We start from the raw sequence: 25,827 nt of genomic DNA, 5'->3' as shown, positions 1-25,827 counted from the left end.
AGCCATTTCAGGCCAGTTGTGATTTGGCAGAAGCCAGACCGAGAATATACTTTGATTGTTTTGCATTGAAACGAAACAAATCCAGACAGGTAAATGGAGCTAAATTAGTGGGTATTGCTTCAATTTCCAAACTGGAACATCTCAGGGGCCAGCCCCATCAGTGCTTTCCTTTCCCTCCCCTCATCCATCACCATTGCCACTAAAGGCCCAGTGTGGCATATACCAAAATCCTGCCAAGGTGCTCTGCAGTCTTCCTTTCCTGCTCAGGCACTGCTGTTGCTCTCCTGTCTCACCCTCTTCCCTGTGGAAGAATATTATGGACCGTGCCCAGAACAAAAGAGCCATTTTGTTCCATGCACGGAGCAAAACACCCGAATTTTGCATGTTTTGTTCTGTCCCTGCTGGAAAGCATTCTGTTAAGTTAGTAGCTTTTTTTTTTTTTTTTTTAGGGATTGCTATGAAAACCTCCCTTGGGATTGGCCATCATTTGCTCTTTATCTCCTATGCCAGTGGTTCTCAACCTGTGGGTCGGGACCCCATTTGGGGTCAAATGACCATTTCACGGGGGTCGCCAAACAATGCAGTCCGCCATTTTTTCCCCCCTTTTCCTTAGCTGTGCTACTCCCTTTTATTCTATTGGCTTTTGAAAGCCAATAGAATAGACTCTCTTGAATAGAGTCTAATTCTATTGGCTTTCAAAAGCCAATAGGAATTGTCCAGGCTGTCTCTGCCCTGCTGAACCCTCCAAAAGTCCCATTCTGCAAACGGTGCTGCCCAGTTGAGTAGTCCTCGACTTACGACCGGTTGAGTAGTCCTTGATTTACGACTGGTTGGGGGTCACGGCATTAAGAAGGTTGAGAACCACTGTCCTATTCCTTATTCTGCTTGCATAGAATAGCGGTCTGCTTGCAGCATTTGTCCTGACCAATGACCTGTAATACAAAAATGTCTTCTGGAAAAAAATGTCCAACCTGGCCAAAGTCCTCCTGCTCTTTATTTGACTTCTTATCTATTGTTTCTTTCAGAATCCTGGCTTATTTTGATAAAATGATTGACGAGATCTATCCGCTTGCAAGCAAAGAGGGCTCTGGCCAGCTTCCCTACAGTTGCCCCTTTGCTGCCTTCCTTCATCAGCCACCTCTGGAACATCTGGTAAACTTTTTCTTTGAGTCCATCCCGTTCATAATCGTGGTCAATTTCATCCAGCTCTGGGTCACTGAAGCCCAGTTTACGAGCGCAATGTTTCCATTGCCTGGACATGTTGTCTCTCACAAGGTTTAGGTGGATATCCGAAACTATAGCAGTGCTGTCTGGTGGTAGAAAGAAGAAAAATAACATAAAAAATAAAATAAGGATCATAAAATCGGGTGGTGACTCGGTTAACAATTGCCTTGCTTAGCAACAGAAATTCTGGTCCCAATTGTAAGTTGAGGACTACCAGTATTGAAACCCCTTGAATGGGTAAAACAATGAATGTTGCTATCTTCAGTTTCTTTATAGAATGAAATACATCCCCCTAATCAGGGGTAGGCAACCTGGCTGGCTCAGGAATTCTGGGAGTTGAAGTCCACGAGTCATGAAAGAGCCAAGGTTGCCTACCCCTGCCCTAGTTGGTGACAAAGTTTCTCTATATGTACAGTAATAGAACTGCCTCCTCTATTTCCATTTAAGAAAGAACCTGGAGTCAGGAAAGAATTCCCATCATGTGGAGGTACCCTCTGAAACACAGATCAGACATTGTGTGAAGATGCTTTGTGTGATGTTTTAAATAAGATGGTTGGCAAGATGTGTGGTAAGCAAACATGTTGTGTGACTAGCTGGTTGTGACCAAGGATCCCTTCACAAACTTTGAAGCTGGAAAGGGTGTTTCTGAACTTTTTTCTAGTGATATGGTTTACTAAATTTTTGGCCACCAGATAAGGGCTGCAAAATTCTGGACAACTGTAGATTGGAAACGGAAGGCTGAATTTTCTGTACCTCTTTACTGTCATTTTGTGGTCATTAGAGGCCAGAGAAGGCAGCTTTACTAAATTTGAATCATGGCCGGCCGGCCTGCCTGCAAGTACCACAGGCTTATATAGGACGGTCCCTTTAACCATTCCATCTAACAAGACCATGACTATCAGTTTTTTGAACTTAAGTCCCTCCATTAAGATTTACTTCCAACACTTCACTATATTAAAGCTATATATAGCTTGCCTTGGAGTAAATTCATTTAACTCAGTGGTTCTCAACCTGTGGGTCAGGACCCCATTTGGGGTCGAACGACCATTTCACGGGGGTCGCCAAACAACGCAGTCCGCCATTTTTTCCTCCTTTTCCTTAGCTGTGCTATTCCCTTTTATTCTATTGGCTTTTTGACTCTCTTGAATAGAGTCTAATTCTATTGGCTTTCAAAAGCCAATAGGAATTGTCCAGGCTGTCTCTGCCCTGCTGAGCCCGCCAAAAGTCCCATTCTGCAAACGGTGCTGCACCAGTTGAGTAGTCCTCGACTTATGACCGGTTGAGTAGTCAACTTATGACCGGTTGGGGGTCGCGGCATTAAAAAGGTTGAGAACCACTGATTTAACTAAATGGAAATACTTTTGAATGGATCCTTACAGAACATTAATGTAACTTTCTCCAATTTATGTATTTATAAAACACTGGACATGAAATCTCTGTAAATATGATCAGTAAAACTGAAATATCAAGGAAGAGTGATTCTCCTATTAAGAAAGAAAAAGCTTTACTTTTCCACTTACCAAATATTTTCTGGTGTTCTTCTGCAGAATAATCAGTAGTTGCTGGAGGGCTGTTCCCTCGAATCTCTTGATTTTTAATTTCTAAATAGTTGTAGGAGCCTATTTGAATTCCAGTACTATTATATATGTTGTAATGTGGCGGTTCTTCTGATTATGAGGAAATATTAGGGGAAAAAAAAAACAAGTGTAAAGACAGAGACAAAAGCATAAGGAATAAATAAATACCAAACTGTAAGTTAATAGATATTTGAAATTTAGAACAGTGTTTTTGCATAAAATGACAATGATATAATTTCTTCTCCTGAACATCAAGGGCAGATTCAAAGAATCATCTTTGGGTTTTTCTTTTACCAGAGTTGTTTAATATAGTCAGTATGCCAATAGTTTGCCAACACGTCACAGCATATTTGAAATCACAGCTTATTTGAAAGCTTAATTTATAATCCTCATATTTTTAAAGGACGTATCAATGGCTCCACTTCTTACCTGAATAATTTAAAAAAAAAAAAAGCCTTTGAGGCATCATGCTATTTCATTCCAGGATAGGCAAAGCTATGCATAGCAGGAAAAGGCATAAATAGTAAGCTACATTGTCTTTTATTCTTGAAATTTCCCACCGCTCTTTTTTACACTCCCATTAATTCTACTCACCCCCTTCTAGTTTTGTTCCTCTTCATCCAGTTGTTTATTAATTCTCATTAATTCTCTGATAGGAAGTCAGCCAGCAAGCTTCCTGTTCCTGGCCATTCTCAAGAAAGATTGTCTCTCTAGCCTTGAGGAAGATTGTCGTTGCTAGCTTTCTAGCTATACCTTGCATTGGCTGGGTGTGCCTGTTAGCAACTGCAGGGAAAGGGAAAGGTAAGAGAACCTGGGCATGATGGGGGCAGGAAGAATGCCTAGGTCTCTCGAGAGGGGTATGGGGAATGAAGAGGCCCACATACTAGCTGGCTGAGGCCTCCCAGACCATTGGGTGGGAGGGGAAATTGCAGGGCTCTTGTGGTCTTAAGGACAAGGATGCTGCCAATCAATTGCATTTTGATCACATAACTCTGGTACTGCAATGGTCAGAACTGTTAGACAGGGTTCTTAAGTCCCTTTGTTCTGCACCATTGTAATTTCAAAAGTTATTGAACGAATGGTTATAAGTTAAGGACTATCTTTATAGCGGTTTAATAAAGGAGGCATTCCATATATATATATGGGTTCAGTGTTTCAGATGAAGTCTAGATGGCAACATAGAGACAGAGAAAAGTCTAAACGTTTCACTGCCACCTAGCTGCCATTTGGCGTTTTGCAGCCCAGACGTGGTATGTGCACCATTAAAAGAATGCATCCGAAGAGAGTGTTTTGCTTGTTTGTTTTACCTGTAGGTATTCTGCCAATAGGATGTGCAAAGTTGAATTTCCTAAAGGGAATCGACTCCACAGGACCTAAATAATTGTACAGATTGTTTCAGAGTTATGCCAGAGTCACTGTTCTTGACCTCTATAACTTTTAAGAGTATAAAATATAATTACCCAAATGAAAATCTGAGTGATGGTAATGGTACTCTGAACTTTTAGCTGGCTGATAAATAAAAAAAAACCAACTCTTCCCAATGGAGCAATCTAGTGGTATAGTAGTGTATATGCAAGATTGACTATTATAGACTCTTGTTTCCAACTCTCTCAGTTTGTAAAAATTCACCAGTTTGGCCATTCTGTGGCTAGTAAGCTTTACTTCCATGTGATTAAAGAGAAAATCTTTACCAAACATAAGTTCATTTGTAAAAGAAAATATTAATGCAATTTTTAAATCACTAAGATAGCCATGCCTGGGCCAGACCACAGTCCCTTCTTACTAGGAGCTTGAATCTTGAATTTCAGTATATTTTCATCTATTCAAATTTGGACTAAGAGTTTGTATTCATCAAGTCAATGATGCAACCATGGGTCTTACATACAAGTGGTCCTCGACTAACAACCACAATTGAGCTCAAAATTTCTGTTGCTAAGTGAGACAGTCAAGTGAATTTTGCCCCTTTCTTGCCACGGTTGTCAAGTGAACCATTGCGGTTGTTAAGCTAGTAACACGGTTGGAAAGTGAATCTCGCTTCCCCATTGACTTTGCTTGTCAGAAGGCCGCAAAAGGTGATCACATGACTCCAGGATACGGCAACTGTCATAAATATGAACTAGTTGCCAAGCATCTGAATTTTGATCACATGACCACAGCAATGCTACAACAGTCGCTAAGCGTGAAAAACAGCCATAAGTCACTTTGTTCACGGCTGTTGTAGCTTCGGACCGTCGCTAAAAAAAACCGTCACAGTAAGTAAGTCGAGGACTACCTGTATATTGTGCTATAATACTTAACAATCTTCAAGTTCATATGGTTGGGCATTCGACCACACAAAGCTGTATTACAGTGCTACAATAGAACTTGCAAAGAATTTCATGCAGGCCAGTTATTGTAACAATTTAAATTATTGTAAACCTCAGAGGTTAAGATGTCGATAAAAGTAGCTAAAGCTGGTTAGCTTTATTAGTCTAGGTTGCAGCTGGACTCTGCTCCCCCCCCCCGGCTAATGGATGCTGTTAAAGAGCGGACACGACCACGATGCAAACAGAAATAAGCAAGCCTCCAAACTCCCACATTATCTCACTTACCCGTTTCTGTGCTTAAGCTCTGGGAATAGTGATACGGACTGAATGGCTTGGCCTGAGTGTGCACACCGGATTCTGGAACTGGTGGTTTATTGAAATTAAAGTTTGCGGCTGAGGGTGCTCCATAGAGATCTTCTGCACTTAGTACCCTTCTGGGAAGTGGAGCTCCTGCCCCCAAAAACCCATTTGGATCTCTTGCTCCTGATGGTGTTGAGTGCCATGGGTGACCTGAGTGAGCTGTAACGATATTGTTGTGACTAACACTTGCTTCGATGTTTTGAGCTCTCGGGTGAAGCTCTGGTGTCTGAGGTGTGGCTGCGGCTTTGGCAAATGGGTCGTAGGATACTTTTCTCCTCCTCCTCCTCTCCTCTTCCTGCATCTCGGCACTATATGCGGCAGAAGGATTTTCTGGCCTATCCATCCGGCTGCCGTATAAATGGTAATTTAGTTCATCCTGTAATTTTCTTTGCAAGGTTGCTGGAGGCTCAAGGGCATTTTCGCAGCTTTCCACCGGTTCATTTTCTGGATAGGGCGCAAACATGTTTTCATCTATGGTGTTAGCAGTGAAACCTTGAGAACTGTGCAAAGAACCAGGTTGATCTGCAGGACAGATGAGAGCTTTGATTATCAAAGGTTTCCTGGGGAAAAAAAATCCAGTCCCTTTGTGGGATACCTTATTGACCAACTCCATTGAATACAAGATTAAGATCTTAATCCAATACACCCGCCTTCCTCAATCTGGTATCCTTCAGAACACTGGGATTACAACTCCCAATGTTCTGTGCCATCAAGTCCTTTCCCACATTTGGGTAGAGGTTCCACTGAACGTAGTAAGTCTTACTAAGTAAACAGAAATTATATAATCTCTTTGATATTATTCCTACTTCATGGTTCTCCTGCCAGTTCAGTCAGCTTGGCTCAGACTGAGATCTTCAGCACTGTCTGCTATTCTGTTGGGTTCTAATTCTGGTCTGTCTTAGCCTAGATCTCTGAATAGCATATATTTGCCTTATTATGGAAGAACTCTATTCTCCTTTATAAAGTTTTTGTCATTAGGATAACTCACACACGTTTTGCAGGTAAATGTTTCCTAGCCTGGTTGTACGTGCCTATTCCCTTATATGCCAGCTCATGAAGAATGATTTGAAGATAAGTCCTTTCCAAGGCAGTACCTCTGAAACCAATGTTTGTGAGGCAAACTGAAAGTGGGCATTTTCAATTAAAATGTCCCAATCTTCTAATTCCTTCTATTTTAAGTTTTCATTACAAACTTGGAACGTAACCCTTTCCAGAAATTTTGCTACTGTGATTTCTCATCAAGGCTCAAGATTGTCCTGTATTATGATTTACAAGCTATTGATGGCTGTATGTATGTTATTTTTAGAGTGTTTGTTGACTTGTTTGTGATTTAATTGGTGGCTGAGCATTGAGTCAGTGCCCCAAAGGCCCTTTCCTTATATCTGTTAACCTGATTCTTTTCCCAGGTGGACACCTTGAAGTGCGGGCCTGTTGGTTGGGTAACAGCAGCCTTTGTAAGATGTAACAATAAAACACATTTCTTTTTTTTTTTAAAAAAAGAAGGCCTGAAAGTACAGTAGCAGCTAATGCAAACGTGGAGCTCTTTCCCACCCTGTCAGGTGCATTTTGTTCCAGTTGCAGATTTGGGGAGGGGGGTAGAAAATGCAAATGTAACAGTGATGTTACATAGGAACTTTTTATCTAGTAACATTACTAAACACAGAGATTCCTGCCAGTCAGTCAGGGGCTCTGAATGATAGTAACCAATAATGAGGGATAAGATTAATCATTTTAAAAGCTCTGGGTATTAAAGACTGTATGATTAAATGGGCACAAAATTTTGGTGAACCAATCTCACTGGATACCTGGGAAATTATTTGGGTGAGGAATGTTAAATTTATACAAGCCCAGAATTTAAGGGAGAATTTTTACAAAATGTTTTATAGATGGCACCTTGATTCACAAAAAATGTCTATTATGTACCCTGATTTACAGCCTAAATGTTGGAGATGTGGTTGTTTGGACGCCACCTATTATCATATTTGGTGGTCGTGTAAAAACATAAAAGCTTTTTGGATTAAGATATGGTGGAATATTCAAAGAATTTTTAGAAGGAGGGTAAAATTTACCCCGCAATTATTTTTGTTAGGTATTGTTACTGATTGTGATGCTAAGGAGGTTATATTGATGTTAAATTTGATTACAGCTGCAAGGCTGTTAGTAGGGCAATATTGGAAGAAGGAATCTTTGCCTACTTTGCAAGAGTGGTTTTTAAAAGTTTCTTATTTGGCGGAAATGGCAAAGATTTCGGCCTTTTTAAAGGAGCAATCGCAAGAGAAATTTTTTGTTGTATGGGAAAAATGGATAAATTTTATACAATATAAATTGGATATAAAAAATATCACTTAGCTTTTTTATAACTTGTATATAATTTTTGATATTTTATAGATTGTTTTTTTCCCTTTTTTCCCTTTTTTTCTTTTTTCTATTTCCTTTCTTCTTTTTTTTTCTTTTCAAGTATTTTTTCTTTTTAAGGTTTATATCATATATATTTTATTATTAACTATTTTATAAGTTGTTAACATTTGTTTAGGTTTCTTAAAATTTTAATTAAGCCTATATTCAGTTCTGGGAAGCTCGGGGGGGGGATGGAGGGGGTGGTTTGGGAGGGATTGGGTGAGGGTTGTTTTGTCTTTTTTTTGTTGTTGTTATTTGTAAAAACTTTTAAAAATTTTCAATTAAAAAAAAAAAAAAAGCTCTGGGTGACTCCTCAGTGAAACTGCAGCTGCATAATGCAGAGTCCCTACCTCATTCTAGTCGGAAATAGTAAGGGTACTGAATTCTGCACCAAAATTGCTCCTTCTCTCTCTGCGTGTGAGTACAGTCATCACGTAGTTTGCACACGTTCTGATTGCTGAAGGGAAAATGATCAACCATGAATTTGTGATAATCTGCTAGAGATTTTGAACCTGTTAAGAGTCCATGGCATTATGAAAAAATAGGGATGATCAAAAGATGAGTCATTAAGCAACACAGTCCAGCCTGTGCATGGATTTTATCTTCTATGGAACTTTTTCTTTAAGAATCCGCCACGACAGAAATGTGCCGTGTAAAATAAAACAAAAGGAGAGGCTTTACTGGAGGAATCGTGTGATAGGACAGTGATGGCGAACCTTTTAGAGACCGAGTGCCCAAACTGCAACCCAAAACCCACTTATTTATTGCAAAGTGCCAGAGCTGCATCAGGATTGTGGTGCTCTCAGGGGGCGCGGGAGACGTGGCCCACTGGGTGGGTGTGGCTGCCGTGGTCACGGCAGACTGGGTGAGTATGGCTGGGGCCAAGGTGGTGTGGGCCAGTCCCTCGCCATCTCTGGGGCATCCCTGGGGGGCCAACGCCACTTGCTCACTCACTTCCTGCCTGTCGCTTCCAAGCGCCATGTGTTTGCTACTCTGGCGAACTCTGCTGGGGCAACGGCGCACGTGCCCACAGAGAGGGCTCTAAGTGCCGCCTCTGGCACGCATGCCATAGGTTCGCCACCACTGTGATAGGAGGTCTGATTAGCTACAATCCTGTAGCTTCAGAAATATTCATTTTTCTAGACATGAATTTCTAATATAGTTTTAGTTGAAAAGCCCTGGCTGATTATCAGGCACCACTACCTCTGGAATCTGTTGGACCAGCAATAGTGTAAATTGGGTATAAATAAAATAAAATACCCGATCGAGCTCTGCTGGGAGGTTCTGACACAGCATCCACTTGGAGAGATTCCATCCGTTTTACAAGTTCGATTGGTTCAGGATATATTTCCTATTATACAGAACAAGTATAACAGAAGGTGATGAAATTGTAGGAAGTATTTAATAGGAATACACAATAGGATACCTTAGAAAGGTAACCCAGATGGACTGTAAGCTACGTGTTTGATAACTTACTTTTAATTTTCTTACATGGTCTTCCACATCCTCTTCAAAGTTTTTATAGTAATACGGTTTGTAAATCAAATTTATTTCTACAATACAAGAATTAGTGAAATAATTGTAATAAAAATCAATAACACCAACACTAGAAATGAGCTGTAACAATGTTAATTTAAGTTTGCACATAATTTTCAGTTATGATTAGAATTAGAATTGCTTTAGACTAGCATTGTCCCTTGAGTTCTGTAAAAGAAAAGTTCTAGTATATAGCTTTCTCTAAATTATTTTAGTAGTAATGGTTACAGAAATGATAATCGGCCTGGCTAAAATAGACTCTGTGATTATACAACTATGCTTAATATCCAGATTTAGCCAGACACATGCTATGTATTTGTAAAATTGAAATCAAAATGTCTCTATATAATTATTCAGGGATGGGTGGATCAATGCATATGTGAAAGTTCTTTGTAGGGAAACTCTTCACTTATTCCCAAAAAATAGATTAAATAGGAATGGAACGAGAAAAACAAAGTCACTGAACATACTTTGTTATGTAAATTCTTATTTTTTGAGCTTTTAAAAGAAGTAATCAATGTATCTAGAATTCTCATTATGTTATTAGGCTGCATTAAAGTTCCTACATGTAGTTTTCAAACTATGTTATATACACGAGAGATGATCTTACAGTATGGTGGAGAAATTATTTAGATAATTTATGATGTGTGAGATTTGGTATAATGCATGAAAACCAGCTCTCTCCCAGATTTCAGAAATCAGGAAATCTATATAATTCCTTCCCACTAAGTTTTTAGGAGATATGTGAAGTCTTTTTCAGTTCTAGTTCAGAAAGCCTTTGAGCTCTTGATACCTGTATTGTTTATTTTAATGTGTTCAGTGAAATGTTGTGTTGCATGAATCAGAAGGCTGTATAAACTACGGGAGAGTTCCATGTGCACCTTGCCTTTTTTCATTCTACTGCTTACAGAAATCTATCCATATTTTCTTGATGTCCATTTGTGTACTACCCATTATCTTTTTGGCTTGTTATAAATAATTAGTACAAGTATCTTGTATTACCTGCAAAGGTTGGGCGATCATTTGGCTGTTGCTGCCAAGAGCGTTCCATTAAAGTAATAATCTCGTTTGGACAACTGTCTTCCACCTCTCTGATAGGTGGTCTGTTTCCTGCTGTGATGCAATAGCACAGTTGTGTATCAGTGACAGCATCTGGATGAGGAAGAGAGAGAAGAATTGAGCGTCAGTAACATGAAGCTGACTACATGCAGTGCAATCTTTTATAAAGTAGAGATATTTGATTGTCAACTCATACTCTCATAAGGTTCTTTGGCAGCAAAAATGGCCCATAAAACGATGCCAAAACTGTACACGTCTGATTTCTCCACAGGCACTGCATTGATGTCCTGCAGATGTTCCGGGGCCATGTAGGAAAGGGTGCCAGCGTTAGTCTTGGAATTCTGTTTGATTTTCCTCTGTCGACTGGTCTCTTCTTTAGTCAGCCTGCTCCAGTTTTTGAAACAAGCCACACCAAGGTCTGCTATCTATAAGACAGATGAGAGAAGAATTTTGGGAAGAAGAAGAAGAAGGGAAAGGAGAAGGGTCCACAGGGAATAGGATGATCTGTCCATTTTGTATATAATGTGGCATGCACATATAAATGATTTTGTTGCAACGAGTGGCATGCCTCAGAACATGGCCCGGCTGGAAGCAAAAAAGACTCTGACAGGTGACATGCTTACTTGTATTGAGTGTTTCTAATATATTTTGATATGTCATCAAATATGGTAGGTTTCTCTGACCAGCAAAGCAAAAGTAATATTCCAATGCAAAGAAATTGGAAAGGCTTGCAGTACCATAGGAATATAGTTTAGACCAGGGATTCCCAACCCGTACCAGAAACTGGGCCACGCAAACAAGCGAAACCCCATTTGTGGGATGCAGGCAGTGCGCAAAACCACACCTCTCTGGTCCACGGAACCAGTCCCTCATGTACAAAAGGTTGGTGTCCACTGGTTTAGACTAACTTCTGGGCGACACATTGTGACCTGAAGGCATCTGTGCGAAAGCAGACCAAAGACTGCGGCAGAGATTCAACAATGGTGAGTAGACCGTTCTTTGGAACCTCTCCAAATATGGAAAGGAAGGGACATCACCCACATGTGCTCCAGATGGCTACTTCTTGTAACAGCAGTCTCCCACTGGCTTAAACACCGAAAATGCTTAAGCATTGGAATAGTCTATTAACCATATTAAAGCTATTAGGAACCTTCAGAATAAGTTTAAAAAGTAAATAGTTGAGTTTAGCTTCAACCCTGAACAAAAGAAAAATTACAAGATTAAGAACTTAAATAATTTGAAATAAACAGCAGAAAGCTAAATAAGAAAGTAATACATGGATTAAGGTTCCAGATAAATTTGGAATATTGACTTTTACTGTAAGACTTTGGAATTCATTATAAAAAGTAAATAGCCTCTTGTGGGAACCATGGTTTTTTTTGGCTATTTTGGCTCATAACAACTCTAATTTTAGAAACTGGAACTGAAGAGCGCTAAAGATTCAAAGTAGAAGGGGAAAAAATATAAGCCAGCTTTTTGGTATCAGTTAATTGGGACTTACAAAATTAAACAAAATGTCACAACACTGAAACTATTAAAGGAGATCTTTGAAAAATGGAGCCAATTGGTTCTTGTTATCTCTTCTCTCCTATTGAGCTCCTGTGTATAATGGCCAGAAGTGTGTGATTCAGATCAGAGTTCCCCAATGTTTCCAGCTTTGTGGACCGGCGGGGAGGACAGAGGGGATGGTTCTATGCAAGCGTGCAGCTCCATTTTCACAAGCGGTGTGCACGCACGCTTGCCACTCACTTAAATGGAGTGTGCGCTCGCAGGCTGTTTCCACACAGCCCACAGGTTGGGGATCCCTGATTTAGACGGCCCTTGCTGTAATTTTGTTGAACTGCTTTTTAACCTTATGATTGGACAGGAAGTCACTGGCTTCTTTCTTTCTGAACAAGACAGTCATTAAGCCAGAACTGTTTTTGTCTTTTGATTCATGCCTTTTTAAAAAACAATAAAGTAGAATTGCAATGACATACAATTTAACAGCATTTGGCCTCCGCGTGATCCCCAACCTCTTTCACATAGTCCATAGGCCCTGACAACTGTGTGGCTGAAAATCCCCCGTCTTCTGGTGCTATTTTAATCTTGCCCGATGTAATCCTCACTCGTGAAACTTTTAAAAATTAATATCCCCAGGTCATCAAAAATGCTGCTGACCTGGCCACAGGAAGACGCTGATCTGGCAGAATGCAAATCCAGATCAACAGTAAAAGCTGAAAAGCTATGATGGTGGCTCTTGTTGTGACCAGTAATTCATGTTCTTAGTCCCATTCTAGAAACCCTATAAAGTATTCCAAAAAGTCATTTGAAGAAGTATGCAAATTAACATTACTATAGTTTTTTTCCTCTTCCATCACAGTTCTTTTTCCTTTAAAGTCATACCTCCTAACAGAGGTGGCAAGTGATTCTCAGCTCCCCTTTTGGTAGCCATGGAACCACCATGGAACGTAACTGCTGAAAACTGGGAGAAATGGTTGAGAAATTTGGCGCAAACCCTAAAATAAGTAAGCCACCGTTTACTTGTAAAGAAAATCCTTAAAAAACTGGCTTCCCTAACATCCTAAAAGCTATGCTCCAGTTGGGATCCAGCACGTTGCGATTTTAGATTTTAAGTCTAGAATAGGCAACCTGGTATTATCCAGATATATTGGTTTCTCCTTCCAACCAGCACAATCAGTAGCAAAATGTCAAGAGCATTATAATCTAGATATCTGGAGACCATCAGGATGCGACATCATGCATTCTGAGATCCTCACTCTCTCCCACCCAGCCTGGAGTGAGTTTTCTGTGTGAAGAAAGTCTTTTGCATACCTCCTGGCATCTTTCCCTTTGCCCAATACAAAAAACTTGAAATGACATTGCAGGAAGGCAAAGAGTAAACAATACTGTAGTGCAGTGATTCTCAACCTTGACAATTTTAAGGCATGTGGACTTCAACTCCCAGAATTCCATAGCCAGCAATGCTGGCTGTGGAATGCTGGGAGTTGAAGTCCACATGCCTTAAAATTGTCAAGGTTGAGAAACACTGCGGTAGAGGGAGAAAGGAAAATTGAGTTCCTGTACCACAAATCCATCTAAGGAAAGCTAAGCCCTCCTACTCACCCCTTTATAGCCTAACAGACCAGCATACATTTAACAAACACTCGTGGTTCCGATTTTACTAGAAACTGAAAATGTGCCTGTGTGTTCCTGTTACCTTGATGTGAAAATCTTCATCCACAAGAATATTTTCTGGCTTCAGATCCTTGTGCACTAAACCTTGTTCTGTTAGGTAAAGCATTCCTTCAATGGTCTCCAGAACAAAGCGTCCTTTCACAGGCAAAAATATAGGAGTCTGTAAGGGGAAAAAAAAAAAAAAGCATTTCCAGAAAAATATTGATTACGTTCAGTCTAGATATCTATAAAAGTGAATTTACCAGGTCAGATAGTAGGCCATAAAACAATTCCCAAGTTATTCAGATCCATTAATACAGGACATTGGCAGGGCATGATGGATGTTCTAATCTAACACATCTGGAGGGCATTCATTTGGGGAAAGGTTTTTAGTGGATTATTCTTTGAGTTACCAATATAATTCTTACTTACTGCTTTTAGAACAGACATCAAGTCTCCTTTGCGTATGTATTCAATCACAAGGGAGTAGTTTCCATCTTCCAGGATGACACCCAGTAGTTTTACCACCCGATCGTGATTTAGTTTGTGCATGATCATGCCTTCCTCTAGAAGGGAAGTGTTACATCTGGAAAATAAATGCTATAGGTGTTATCAAAGACAACTAGGGATCTAACATTCTAAAACAGTGGTTCTCAACCTGTGGGTCGGGACCCCATTTGGGGTCGAACGACCATTTCACGGGGGTCGCCAAACAACGCAGTCCGCCATTTTTTCCCCCCTTTTCCTTTGTTGTGCTCCTCCCTTTTATTCTATTGGCTTTTGAAAGCCAATAGAATAGACTCTCTTGAATAGAGTCTAATTCTATTGGCTTTCAAAAGCCAATAGGAATTGTCCAGGCTATCTGTGCCCTGCTGAGCCCGCCAAAAGTCCCATTCTGCAAACGGTGCTGCACCAGTTGAGTAGTCCTCGACTTAACGACCGATTGAGTAGTCCTTGACTTACGACTGGTTGGGGGTCACGGCATTAAAAAGGTTGAGAACCACTGTTCTAAAATCTATGCTCAAGTTGCGTTTTTTAGACTTTTAAGCCTGGAATTGGTATTTTCCAAATATACTGGTTTCTCCTTAGCAAGACGTCAAGAACATTATAGTCTAAAACAGGGCTGTCAAACTGCTGGTCCGCGGGCCGGATGCATCATAGCAAAATGCGCCCACCCCATTACCCACAATGGCAAAAAAGTCACAATACGTCGCGACACGTCACATGACGTTGCAAGTTTGACACCCCTGGTCTAGAATATCTGGAGGCCACCAGGATACCTAATCCTAATTTAGTTTTATTCGTCTGAACTTGCTGAAATGATGGGTCGAATTATGATGATAATAGGCCCAGCTAAACACAAGCCATAATCCCTAGTGCCACCAGGTCTGTTGCACTATGGATCTGGCAAACCTTAATCAACTGTGATGTTTTGAGATGATCACACCTGAAGTATATACCACATTGCAGAAAACTGGTATAATGAAACTGCAATCCCTGCAGGTGAATGAATGAGAAGTGATCTTGCATATGAATGGCAATTCCTATTATTGCCAGTGGTGTATTTTACTGTTTTCATGGTATCAGGAATACTCAAGTATTCAAGTTCGTTCTTTTTGGCTTTTCCGTTACCTCTTACATTTCAATAAGTATCTGGATCTGGAGAAAAGCTGCATTTTAATCTCCACAGTACATTAGTACAGGACCTTATAGGACAGTGGTGGCGAATCTATGGCACGTGTGCCAGAGGCGGCACTCAGAGCCCTCTCTGTGGGCACATGCGCCATGTCCGAGATGGCAACCGTCCCTCTTCAACCAGCTGCCCACTAACTCACCGAGGTCCCAAATGGCCGGATGCATCCCAGCATGGCTGGTTTCCCTCCCCCCCATCCCATCCCTCCTGGGCTCGCATGCTTTCCTTTTCCTGAGCACGACCCACTGCATCGCCTCCTCGGCTGTTGACCGGCCGTCCAGCTCAGAGGTGGCTTCTCTGAACTGCTGGTGGCGGGCTGCAGAACCCCAGAATGTGCCGATTGAGGGGCTGGCAGGCTGTGGCTGCTGACAGACACTGTCGGCCCCCATGTGCTGGCTGGCCTCTGTGTGGGGGGGATGTTGGTGTCAGGCAGCAGCCGTCCTGGCCCGTCTCGCCTTGCCCTGCGACAATGGCACCCCTGCCCTGCTTTGTCTCACCCCGCAGGACGAACCTCCTGCCCCACCTGCCAGATCTACCTGGATCTCCCCCAACGCTGCCTGGCCCCCACAGGCGTCCCTCCCCACAAGCAGCATCAAGGTGACCACGCCTACATTGGCCACACCCACCCAGCCTGCCATGACCACCACAGCCACGCCCACCCAGTGGGCCACGCCTACCTGGCACCTGGTGATACATAAGTGGGTTTTGGGTTGCAATTTGGGCACTCGTTCTCTAAAAGGTTCGCCACCACTGTTATAAGAAGTTAAAATGCCTCCTACCATTGGCATATGTAAAGGGAAAAAAGAACCCTTTGAAATATATGGGGGTGATCATAGGCAGATACCTGAAGAAACCCCTCAGGTGGTGCCTTTTGTAGAACCAGGAGTAATGAACCACTTGCAGCAGAAATGAGCTGAAAGGTTGCAAGATCAAAAATCACAGCAGCTACTTCCTTTGTGATTCTGAGTTCAATGAGACTTAAATTGTATAATGTAGGGCTTTTCAACCTTTTCACCCGTTGTACCACTTTTAGGATATGGCAACATCCGAGTATTACCAGTCGCCTAGCAAGGGGTCAAAAACTTGATGACCCCCCCTCTGCCTGCCCACCTGGCGGTGCTCTTCCTCCTGTCCGAGGTTTTCATTGTTATGAGCATTTCTGTTGAGAATTGGCAGCAGGTGGATGTTTGGTTTTTATTCCTCCCGTCTGCTGGGTGGTTGCAGTAGGTTTTGGTCACTTCACATGCCCTCGGGACACTGTGACCGTCATAAATATGAATCAGTTGCCAAGCATCTGAATGTAAATCACAAGACCCTGGAGATGCTGCAACATTCCAGCTGATCGGCACTTCTTCAGGGCTCAGCAGAAGCACCAGGATCAGCGCCGAGCTCCAGCTGGAGCCTGGTGCTGATCCTCGTGCTTCCACTGAGCCCTGACAGCCCTGCAGCTCCAGCCATCTTTCGCTCGTTCAGGTCATTCCCCTCCCCTGCTACCACTTTTCTAGAATGGTCGTGTACCACCTGCCAGGTGCCAATGTACCACAGGTGGTACTCGTACCACTGGTTGAAACGTCTTGGTATAAAGTATTGTTAGCTGCAGGAGAATAGGGCAAGAGCCCTTGTGTCCTGCTTGCACACTTTTCTCAAGACAAATCTGGTTTGTCTGGGAGAAGCCAAATGCTGGATAAGATAGAGCAACAGTTTGATTTAGCTGAGTTCCTTTTACATTCTTATTATATACCACTGGGAAAATCTTGCTTTAGTAATAATCTCTGGTAATCAAATCTTTAAAAATATAGAAAAAGAACAAATTCAGCCATAAAACCAGATAATCTGTTTTGAAACTACCAGGGCGCTAATGGCCAACAATTATGTCCTGCCCTCTCCTCTGCCTGTGAAGAACATTTGTCCAACTTACTCTGTGCGTTTAGGTCCAGTATACACAGTTTTTAATACTACAAGCCCATGACTTTTGTGGTAGCATAATGAGACTGTTCCAAAACCACCAGCATTCAGCTGGCTTTTTTCCAAAAAGTCCTCCGGTTTCATCTGGATGTCAGCCAAGGCCATGATCGCGGTTCACAGAGCACTTTAATTCAGGAAAAAAATCCAATGCCTGAAATGTTAATACAGAAGACAAAGTATTTTACGATCCGTCCTTCCATTCCCACTCTAAATTCTGGACAAAGCAGGTACTTTTGTAACCTTCTAAAAAGTTCAGAAGATGACTTCACCTTCTGCACACCAATGCATATTCAGAAGTAAATCTACAAATATTCAACGGTACATACTTAGGAACGAAACCCCCAAATAAGTTTGAATTCCCTTCACTGTCTCAGTCAGAGGTAGATACCTTGGCATCTTCCAGATGTTTTGGACCTCAGTCTAACCATAGTGATACTATAATAGATGGGAATTATAACCCAAAATATGCAAAGAGGAATCAACAGTCTACTCCCTAATCTAAACAGGTAAACTGATCATATATTTTTAAAAAAATAGATGGCCAAAATTTTCAGCATAGCAACTGGATTACCTACTCTCCAAATTAGCCAGGGAAGCATTCTGCATGGATGATGTCAAGATTCCAACTAATGAAACACTTCAAAGAACTTCCAGGCATTGTTTATTTTGAAAAGTCTCTATTTTGTGTAACAGAAAGTCGGCATGCCATGAATGGGATGCCAAGATCTGAAATCTCCTCCCCTGAGCAGTTATTTTGCTAGCATTTTCCCTCCCTTATTTTGCTGTCATAAATTCTGAAGCCGCCTAATTATTCTCTACACACATTCTTTCTCCTCCCCTTACAGCATCATCTAAGTTAACTCTAAAAATACCAGACAGTTCTGCATATTTTGTCAAAGCAAGAAAATCCAATATTAGCAGCGTTGACAGATGATGCGTATCATTCTAATGAATTTACACATCAGTGTTCATGTCTATGAAGATTCTCAGCCATCCAGTTCATGGATGTCCCAAAGGTTCTGTTCGAAAGGCTACTGGACTTTCTTGGGGTTTTTTTCCTTGCAAATGTTTCACTTCTCATCCAAGAAGCTTCTTCAGTTCTAAACTTCTTGAATTTGAAGCGAAACGTTTTCAAGGAAAAAAACCCAAGAAAGTTGCCTTTTAAATAGCACTTTTGGGACATCAGTGTTCAGTAAGTCTAGAAAAGTTCATATAAACACAAACAAAATCAGGGAAAAAAGGGAAATAATTTTTTGGGAAAAAAAATCATAGTTTTTAAAAATACATCATGAAGATGGTAGCAAAAACACATAAGCAAGCTGGCTCAGCTGGCAGACTCCTCTTCTACAAAGGCTCAGTGGTTGCTGAAGAATCCAATGCTATAGAGGACTCTTGCATAAAGCGTTCTTTTGTGGCATCTCAAAACCATCTCCTTGGCCACTGCAGCACTAAATAATAGACTACATGGAGTTTTTACCATTTTGAGAAAATTGCCTTATTAAATTAAATTTCTTCATTAAATTAGATGTCTTCCAACTGTCTAGAGCAGACATGTCAAACTTGTGACATCACATGACATCGCGCAACATATCAAGACCGGCAATGGCATGGCTTCTGCGTGACGCATCCAGCTCGCAGGCTGGCAGTTATATCTGTCTAAACCAGGGGTCTTCAAACGTGGCCCTTTTATGACTTGTGGACTTCAACTCCCAGAATTCCTTAGCCAGTGTGCCTGGCTGAGGAATTCTGGGAGTTAAAGTCCACAAGTCATAAAAGGGCCACGTTTGAAGACCCCTGGTTTAGACAGATATTTTTTCAAAGATGCCAAGGATTGAATCTTGTACATTTCCCTTATGTAGAAAGCTTGTGGTCAGAGACATCTCTTTCCCTGCAGACCTGTAGGACCATCTAAAGAAATCAGCATGTTTCAGAAAAGTTTCAGAAGAGATGGCACAGAATGCAGAGAATCACAGCATCCCCGTTTGAAATTTCAACAGATTAGGCTCCACACATAATTCATGAAGGGTTGCTTCAGAGTATAGGAAAAACACCCTAAAATGGGTGCTTTAAGAAGCATGGTCTGGAATTCAGCACCAACATTTTAAATAATGTTAAATAATGTTACATGATAATGCTTCTGAAGGCTCAACCGATGCAGGAGCTGACAAAAAGAAGAGATGGGATGTGTATCAAGAGGCATGAAAAACCGTACAATTGCACTATTCTAGGCATGAACCTAACATGCAAATCAGGAAACCTGCCAATACAGTAGAGTAACAGAAAGCCAGGCAGAACACAACTAATGCCTGGTCAAATTGCATATCTGTGGAATAAGATATGAACAAATTCTCCAAATTAATTTAGTATATGGCAAAAATGTTAAAAAGCACACCACAATTACATTCTCAGTGAGTAAAATATATTTAGAAGGAGACATCATATACTGGTACATCTTATTTGCCAGTAGAACATTAGGTACACACACTGAAAAGTTTGCTTTGTAAAGGAGGTGACTCAAAATGATAGACTGAATTTGTCAATAGAAGATGCTTATGGAAGTAAAGTTATGTTTTCATGTGTCTGCTCATGACTCCTTTTACTTTGTTGCCTTGTTTTATTGTTTTAAATAAAAATCATTCATTTTATATATAAACCCCTTTGGGGCTCTTGAGTCAAAAAGATAGAATAGAATGCTGGCATTAATTTAGCATTTCCAGATTTTGCTTTTAGAGGCAATTCCTAGAACTGCCTACCTAAAGACATTGGGCTACACTTATAAAATTTCTCCCTTAACAGATTCTGTTTGAAAGGTGTCAGATGTGATGAGAAAATAGATTTGGTTAAGGGGGGGTACATTCCTCCTAAAATTCTAGGCATAAGGGAGATTGTGTAATGAGTCTTTCCTGGAAGCACCTAATTTCTGATAACGTTGACTGCAGTTAAACCCACAAATCCGGAAGGGCATTAGGTGGTTTTTCATTTTTTGCTAGCTTTTCAAAGCCTATTTTGGTTTTCAGATCTGCGAAGTCAGTTCAGTTCCTTTTTTTCTCAGACGCTCACATTCACATACGGGCCCCGCGCGTCAGCACAACTTCAGAGACATAAAAAGAAGCGGAGCACTTAAGAGCTTTTTGCGAACTTTTTAAGATCTATGGATTTCAACTCCCAAAACTGTCCCAGCCATCTGTCCTGTCAAAATCCGCATAGTTTAAAAGTTATTGACGTTGAGAAACGCTGACTTTTGACTGCAAACGGGAAAGAAAAAGGTTATATCGCGGACTTCGTAGCTGGGCGGAAGGGCTGGTCTAAAGGCTCCAACCAAAAAGTCGAGCTGTTTTCGGTTTCATTTTCGACTTTCCCGCCTCCCAGTTTCTGCCCCCCCCCCCCCCCTCGGATCATTACGGAAATCAACCGCGAGTGATTAACATCCCAAGAGCAAATAAAGGCCATGGCTCTCCCCATCCCCTTTAAGAGCGAGCGACCCATCCTTAATAGTATTTTCTCTTCAGCGGATGCGGGAAAAAGTAGGAAGAAATGCGCGGTGGGGGGGGACGGACTTCAGAATCGTGATTTCTTTGGGTTAAACAGAGACTTGGGGCAAACCGATCCGATTCCCTTTTACCTATTATCCTCCAAAGCTGGGTCCACCCGTTTGCGCGCTCCGGAAGGATGGGGCTCCCTTCTTGCTAAATACACCACCGTTCGGAAAGCGCCCCTTTCCCTGTTTCTTCCTTCTTCGCCGAACTCTTTCGGGGCGGAGTTAGGCGGTGACAAAACAGGGCGGAAGCTCCCTTCAGCCTATGAAACACGCATCTTCCGCAGAGGGTTCACTTTAGATACGCGAAGCCTCGTACAGTAGTTATCAGGCCTAGGCTTCGGAAGCCAGAGGTTCTGATCCAGAGCGTCAAATCAAACCAAAACTTTACTAGGGTCAGAAGATCAGTGTTAAAAAAAAGAACAGCTACAAAATGAAAATATGAAGCTAAAAAGAAAGAAAATTAGTACAACTTTTCAGATCTCGGGATAGAGGCAGAAAACTGGGAAACCTGGATGTTTATCCAAACATCAGTCAGATAAAGAATGATGAATAGCAGACATGTTCCCTACCACAAAATTCCTTCTAGATAGATAGATAAATATAGCTCAGAGACTCCCCTGAACCATCCCTACAAGGACAGATAGGCTGATAAAGAGTACACTGAAGTTTATAATACCAAGTTCTAACATCGATGAAATCCAAGCCAATCTCTAAGCAAAGGGGACATTTTTAGTGCATGTCGGGACTGCAGGGATAGATGAGATGGCTTCATGGATGTTAGGGTTTCTGAAAGGACAGCATAGAAGAGCTGGGAGTTGACCTAGGCTAGGAAGACCTTGCAAGATGCAGGTCGGCCTTGTGTTTGACATGTCTGTTTTAGAGAGTAGTTGAGGCCACCTGGAGGTTTATCTGGTCATCAGAATCACCTGAGTAGTGCAAATGGGTGTGGAGCCTTCTTGGAACCGCTGAAAGGACTGTGTTGTAGACTGGAGACAGATGATGTCATATCCCTCCCCCGTTGAGAAAGGGCTGCTTAATTTTGACATAGACGGCCTCTTTGACCCCTCTTTCAAACCAGTGGTCCTCTCTGTCCAAAATGTGGACTTTGCTGTTTTCGAAAGACCTGGATGACTGAGAATCTCCATAGATAATTAAGCCCTGGAGTAGCAAATCATGACATTTATAAGTATACACCTCTCAATATATTCCCATTAATTTGCCAGTTACAAATGTCATGCTACTTTTACACAAATATCAGGACTTCAGTTTTCTGACAATGTATTACTAGTTTTCATTCTGAACAGAACAAAACCAAAGCTCTCCATTTCTTTCCTATTCCCACTTAGGAGAGAGACACATTAAGTTTCCGCTTATAGAAGAGCTGGATCCACTTGCCCTGCTAATACAGGGGAGGGATGAGTGGGGAAACAAAGGGCTGGGATTATTGGGTTGGTATTTTGGTTAAAAGAGGATGAAATGCATCCTGGCCTTGCTGGCCATGTTGTGTCCAGGGACTGCACCTTTTACACCCTTGGATTGAAGAAAAATAATGAAATTTAAGAAGGGATTGACAAATATTTTTTATGCAAACTGTGGTGATTATTTACTTATATGGGTTAGGTATTTAAATATAATTCTCATTTAATGATCACTCATTTAGCAAACATTTGAAGTTACGATGACACCGAATGAGTCATATTTATGATAGGACCTCATAGTTGTGGCCATCATAGTGTCACCATGCTCAGGTGAATTTGATTTGAATGCTTGTTGACAAGATCATACTTTATGATTGTCACAGAATCCTGCAGTCACATTATCACCATTTGTGACTTTCATTGTTGGCTTTGGATAAGCAAAGTCAATAAGGAAGCTTGCAGGATGGGAACAATACAATGTCACATTTAATGACATTGTGGGACTTTCTTAATGATGGTAATTGGGAGTGTCAGAACTGTTGTCACTGAGCTGCGTGGTCACATGATGTCTTGCTTTGTGACCACATTGGTTAGTGATAGAATTTTCGGTTCCAAATCTTGTCGCTAAGTAAAGACTACCTGTAATAAAGATAACAAAGGGGTAACAATGACTTCCAGCTGTACTTTGTCTTAAGGGGATTCCTTCCAGCTGCTTTTTCCTATCCTAGAACCAGTAAGAATTAATTCATCGATCCCTTCTCAGGTCTTTGGGAAGGATTCAGTGTGGATAAAAATGTCAAATCCATTCTAAATAACTGGCTGACTGTGTGAATCACACAATAATGATTTGCTTGGCAATTTGAAGCGCAAGAGTGACATCATGTGGTTCATTCAAAGACCCACATTGTCTTGACATTTGCTAAATGGAACTAGACGGATGAAGGCCGAAAATCTCTGTTCCCATCACTTCTAATCCTAGTCTGGTATTTGAACAATGAGCATTTTTCAGGATTGTCCAGAAGGAGAAAAGGGAAAAAAGAGAGAAACTAATACAAATGCTCAGCTAGAGGAAGCCTGGACATTAGTAACAATGATCATATCTGCTCATAACTGAAGCAGGAAGAGGCAGGAAAGAGTACTTTGAAGCTCCAAGGAACAGAAAACCAAGTCAATGGTAGAGTTTCTAGTACAGATAGTCCTCACCTTAAGACCACAATTAAGCCCAAAATTTCTGCTGCTAAGTAAAACATTTGTTGTGTGATTTGCCCCATTTTACGACTTTTCTTGCCACAGTTGTAAAGTGAATCACTGCAGTTGGTAAATTAGTAATATGGCTGTTAAGTGAAATTGATTTCCCCATTGACTTTGCTCATCAGAAAGTTGCAAAAGATGATCACATGATCCCGGGACACTGCAACCGTCATAAATATGAGTCAGTTGCCAAAGTCTGAATTTTGTTCACATGTACATGGGGATTCTGTCATGGTCATAAATGTGAAAAATGGTCATAAGTCATTTTTGTTAGTAATGTAACTATGAACGGTCGGTAAATGAACTATTGTAAGTCGAGGACTACCTGTATTCATGCAACATTGCACCAGGTATGAGTAACACAAAGAAGGAACTGAAAATCCTATTAGAGGAAAGCACTAAAAGATAATTAGATATCATGAGGTGAGTTTCCTGATTAGAATATTAAACTTTTGAACAAACTTTTTGTTTGTTCAAAATAAAGAAACCAAAAATAGAGACAGTCTTTTATATAAAGAAGCCACATGTCCATAAAGAACTTAATGTCCCTAAAACTGGACCTCCATTCAAATTAACAGGAAAAAGAGAGAAAAGGTGACTCTGTAAGTTTTATACAAGTCTCTCTTCTCTAGACAACGGGACAATCCCTTTCTAAATCAACTCACAAATATCCTGGTATCTTCTTACTCATTTATGCACTGGTAATCCAAGAGGTATATGACCAGGGCTTTTTTTCTCATAGAACTCCCAGAACGGAGTTCCGGCACCTTTTTTGGATGGAAACTTGTAGGGTAGGCAAGGCGGGTTGTATGACGTGTATGAGTTCCGGCATCTTTTTTTTTTTTTTACAAAAAGAGCACTGTATGTGACAATTTCAGAATGCAAAGAAAGAAATTCACCAAATCCTAATCAATGGAGAACAATTCATGCACGGTCTGAAAATGTCAGGCCTTTCAGGGGACAGCAATCATGTCATGTTGGAGTCCCAAATGACTAGAGGACAAAAAGTTAACAGAAGTCACTCCTTTCCCTGGACTTCAGAATGGTTTCAATACATTCAGGTGAAAGTTCGGCACTGTATCACGGCTTGAAATCCTGAAGAAGAAACAAGAGATCCTGTTCTAAATTTCAAACGCTTTCTCTGCATCTCAAAAACTCAATGCAGCTCGTTTTTTATTACGTTGTTCCAAATTTTCCAAAACGCTCAGCACATTTTTCTTTTGTAACATCGTACTTTAACTGTCTTTTATGTAAAAACCCACAAGGATACTCATAAATGAATTCTTGCAAAATTATTTTCAGTCTTTCAGCTGGAATCATTGTGAACAAGAGTCGTAAGACAGAATTCAATTCGTTGTGTTTCATAAAGATTTTTGAAAGTTTATCCTCAAAACATTTGTAATTATAATGATAACGTATCTGACCCAGGCACCTTTCCTGCAGCATTTTTATAATTCCCCAAACTTCCTTTATTCATAATTTTCGTAACTTCCAAAATTTCCCTTATTGTCATAAGTTCGTTCATAAACTTTCTTCCTCTGTAATGCTTTGTAGAATTTTTTGCAAAGAAATAACACATCCTTTATAAAAATTGGAATACTGATGAAATATTTTTTTGCATACCCACATTATCCATTAATACAGTATCTCTGTTTTGAAGTTTCAGCATCATTCTATTTTTCTTTTCTAGTTTATATGGCAACCATTTCTCTTTCTTTTTCGCAAAGTCAAAGGTTGGTTTTTTTTTTTTTTTTGCTTTACATGGTTTATTTTTATATCCATTTCACTTAATAATATAGATAGCTGTTGCTGTAAAAGCTTAATTTGTTAAAGAGATATTTACCTTCTCTGGAAGTTTCTTTAATCTTTTCTTTTGATCTCATCCAAAATATTTGGGTTTTCCTTTGCCTCCTCTTCTTGAGTTATTTATGTTTTATAAAATACGGTAATCTCTAATAAAGGCTTTTATTTGCATCCAAAGCCATTCTCAAATCAAGTTGTAACACCTTATATTTAATTCATGGATTTTTCCTGCCATACAAATTTAGAATTGCCCTACAAATTTAGATTTGCCTTTTGCTATTGTTGAATGGTGCATCAGTTGTCAAAATAGGTATTGTTTGAAACAAAAATAACATTTTAGGTAAAACATTCAACTTAATCACAGAAATTCCTCTCAGTAATGAAAATTTTATTTTCTCTTAACGTATTTTTTTAAAATTTCATTCCATGTCTTAAGATAACTATTTTGGAATAATATACAATTCATATTTGTCATAGTGATATTCAACTATTCTGCCTTTTTCTCAATCTTAAAGCCTATTTTATCAATTTTGTTTGATCTTGT

The 25,827-nt window shown here is 40.5% G+C and overlaps 1 protein-coding gene and 1 long non-coding RNA gene across 8 annotated transcripts in view; one reads left to right on the top strand and one right to left on the bottom strand.

The window, feature by feature from the left end:
* Nucleotides 1-25,827, top strand: part of LOC120307646 — a 39,104-nt gene that overhangs the window by 4,390 nt on the left and 8,887 nt on the right. For 2 of the 4 annotated variants that reach the window (XR_005556597.1, XR_005556593.1), the window contains 2 exons: nt 1,026-1,152; nt 10,731-10,869. This is a non-coding gene — a long non-coding RNA (uncharacterized LOC120307646). Of the gene's footprint in view, nt 1-1,025; nt 1,153-1,671; nt 2,330-10,730; nt 10,870-25,827 lie in introns of those variants that run through there. The other 2 variants (XR_005556596.1, XR_005556595.1) reach the window with 2 other exon arrangements.
* Nucleotides 977-21,031, bottom strand: RIPK1 (receptor interacting serine/threonine kinase 1). Of its 4 annotated transcripts, XM_039342485.1 has the most exons (12): nt 20,896-21,031; nt 17,227-17,424; nt 14,048-14,201; nt 13,659-13,796; nt 10,656-10,884; nt 10,403-10,552; nt 9,341-9,417; nt 9,125-9,215; nt 5,393-5,989; nt 4,109-4,174; nt 2,745-2,891; nt 977-1,310 (listed from the first exon to the last, which is right to left on the bottom strand). In XM_039342485.1, exons 2-12 carry the CDS (start codon nt 17,376-17,378, stop codon nt 1,006-1,008), a joined length of 2,106 nt encoding a protein of 701 aa, XP_039198419.1. In that variant the 5' UTR covers nt 17,379-17,424; nt 20,896-21,031; the 3' UTR covers nt 977-1,005. The 4 variants fall into 4 exon arrangements, with proteins under 4 accessions (XP_039198419.1, XP_039198427.1, XP_039198437.1 ...); XM_039342512.1 differs by lacking the exons at nt 977-1,310; nt 20,896-21,031 and adding an exon at nt 3,396-3,584 and having other exon boundaries at nt 2,764-2,891; nt 17,227-17,378; XM_039342493.1 differs by lacking the exons at nt 4,109-4,174; nt 20,896-21,031 and having other exon boundaries at nt 17,227-17,378.

The sequence above is a fragment of the Crotalus tigris genome, unplaced genomic scaffold (genome assembly GCF_016545835.1).
Source record: "Crotalus tigris isolate CLP2741 ecotype Arizona unplaced genomic scaffold, ASM1654583v1 scf7180000017551.9496454, whole genome shotgun sequence".
In the NCBI taxonomy this organism is placed as follows: domain Eukaryota; kingdom Metazoa; phylum Chordata; class Lepidosauria; order Squamata; family Viperidae; genus Crotalus; species Crotalus tigris.
Note: the sequence above shows the minus strand (reverse complement) of the source record. Positions and strands in the feature narration are given on the sequence as shown.

Excerpts from the sequence above, each read along its gene's own strand:
- RIPK1 (XM_039342485.1), bottom strand. The coding sequence starts at position 17,378 with ATGGCCTTGGCTGACATCCAGATGAAACCGGAGGACTTTTTGGAAAAA. Across the intron at positions 10,885-13,658 it reads ATGAAGATTTTCACATCAAG|ATAGCAGACCTTGGTGTGGC; the intron begins GTAACAGGAACA and ends TCTGTCTTATAG. Across the intron at positions 4,175-5,392 it reads GAGCTTAAGCACAGAAACGG|GTCCTGTGGAGTCGATTCCC; the intron begins GTAAGTGAGATA and ends ACAATTATTTAG.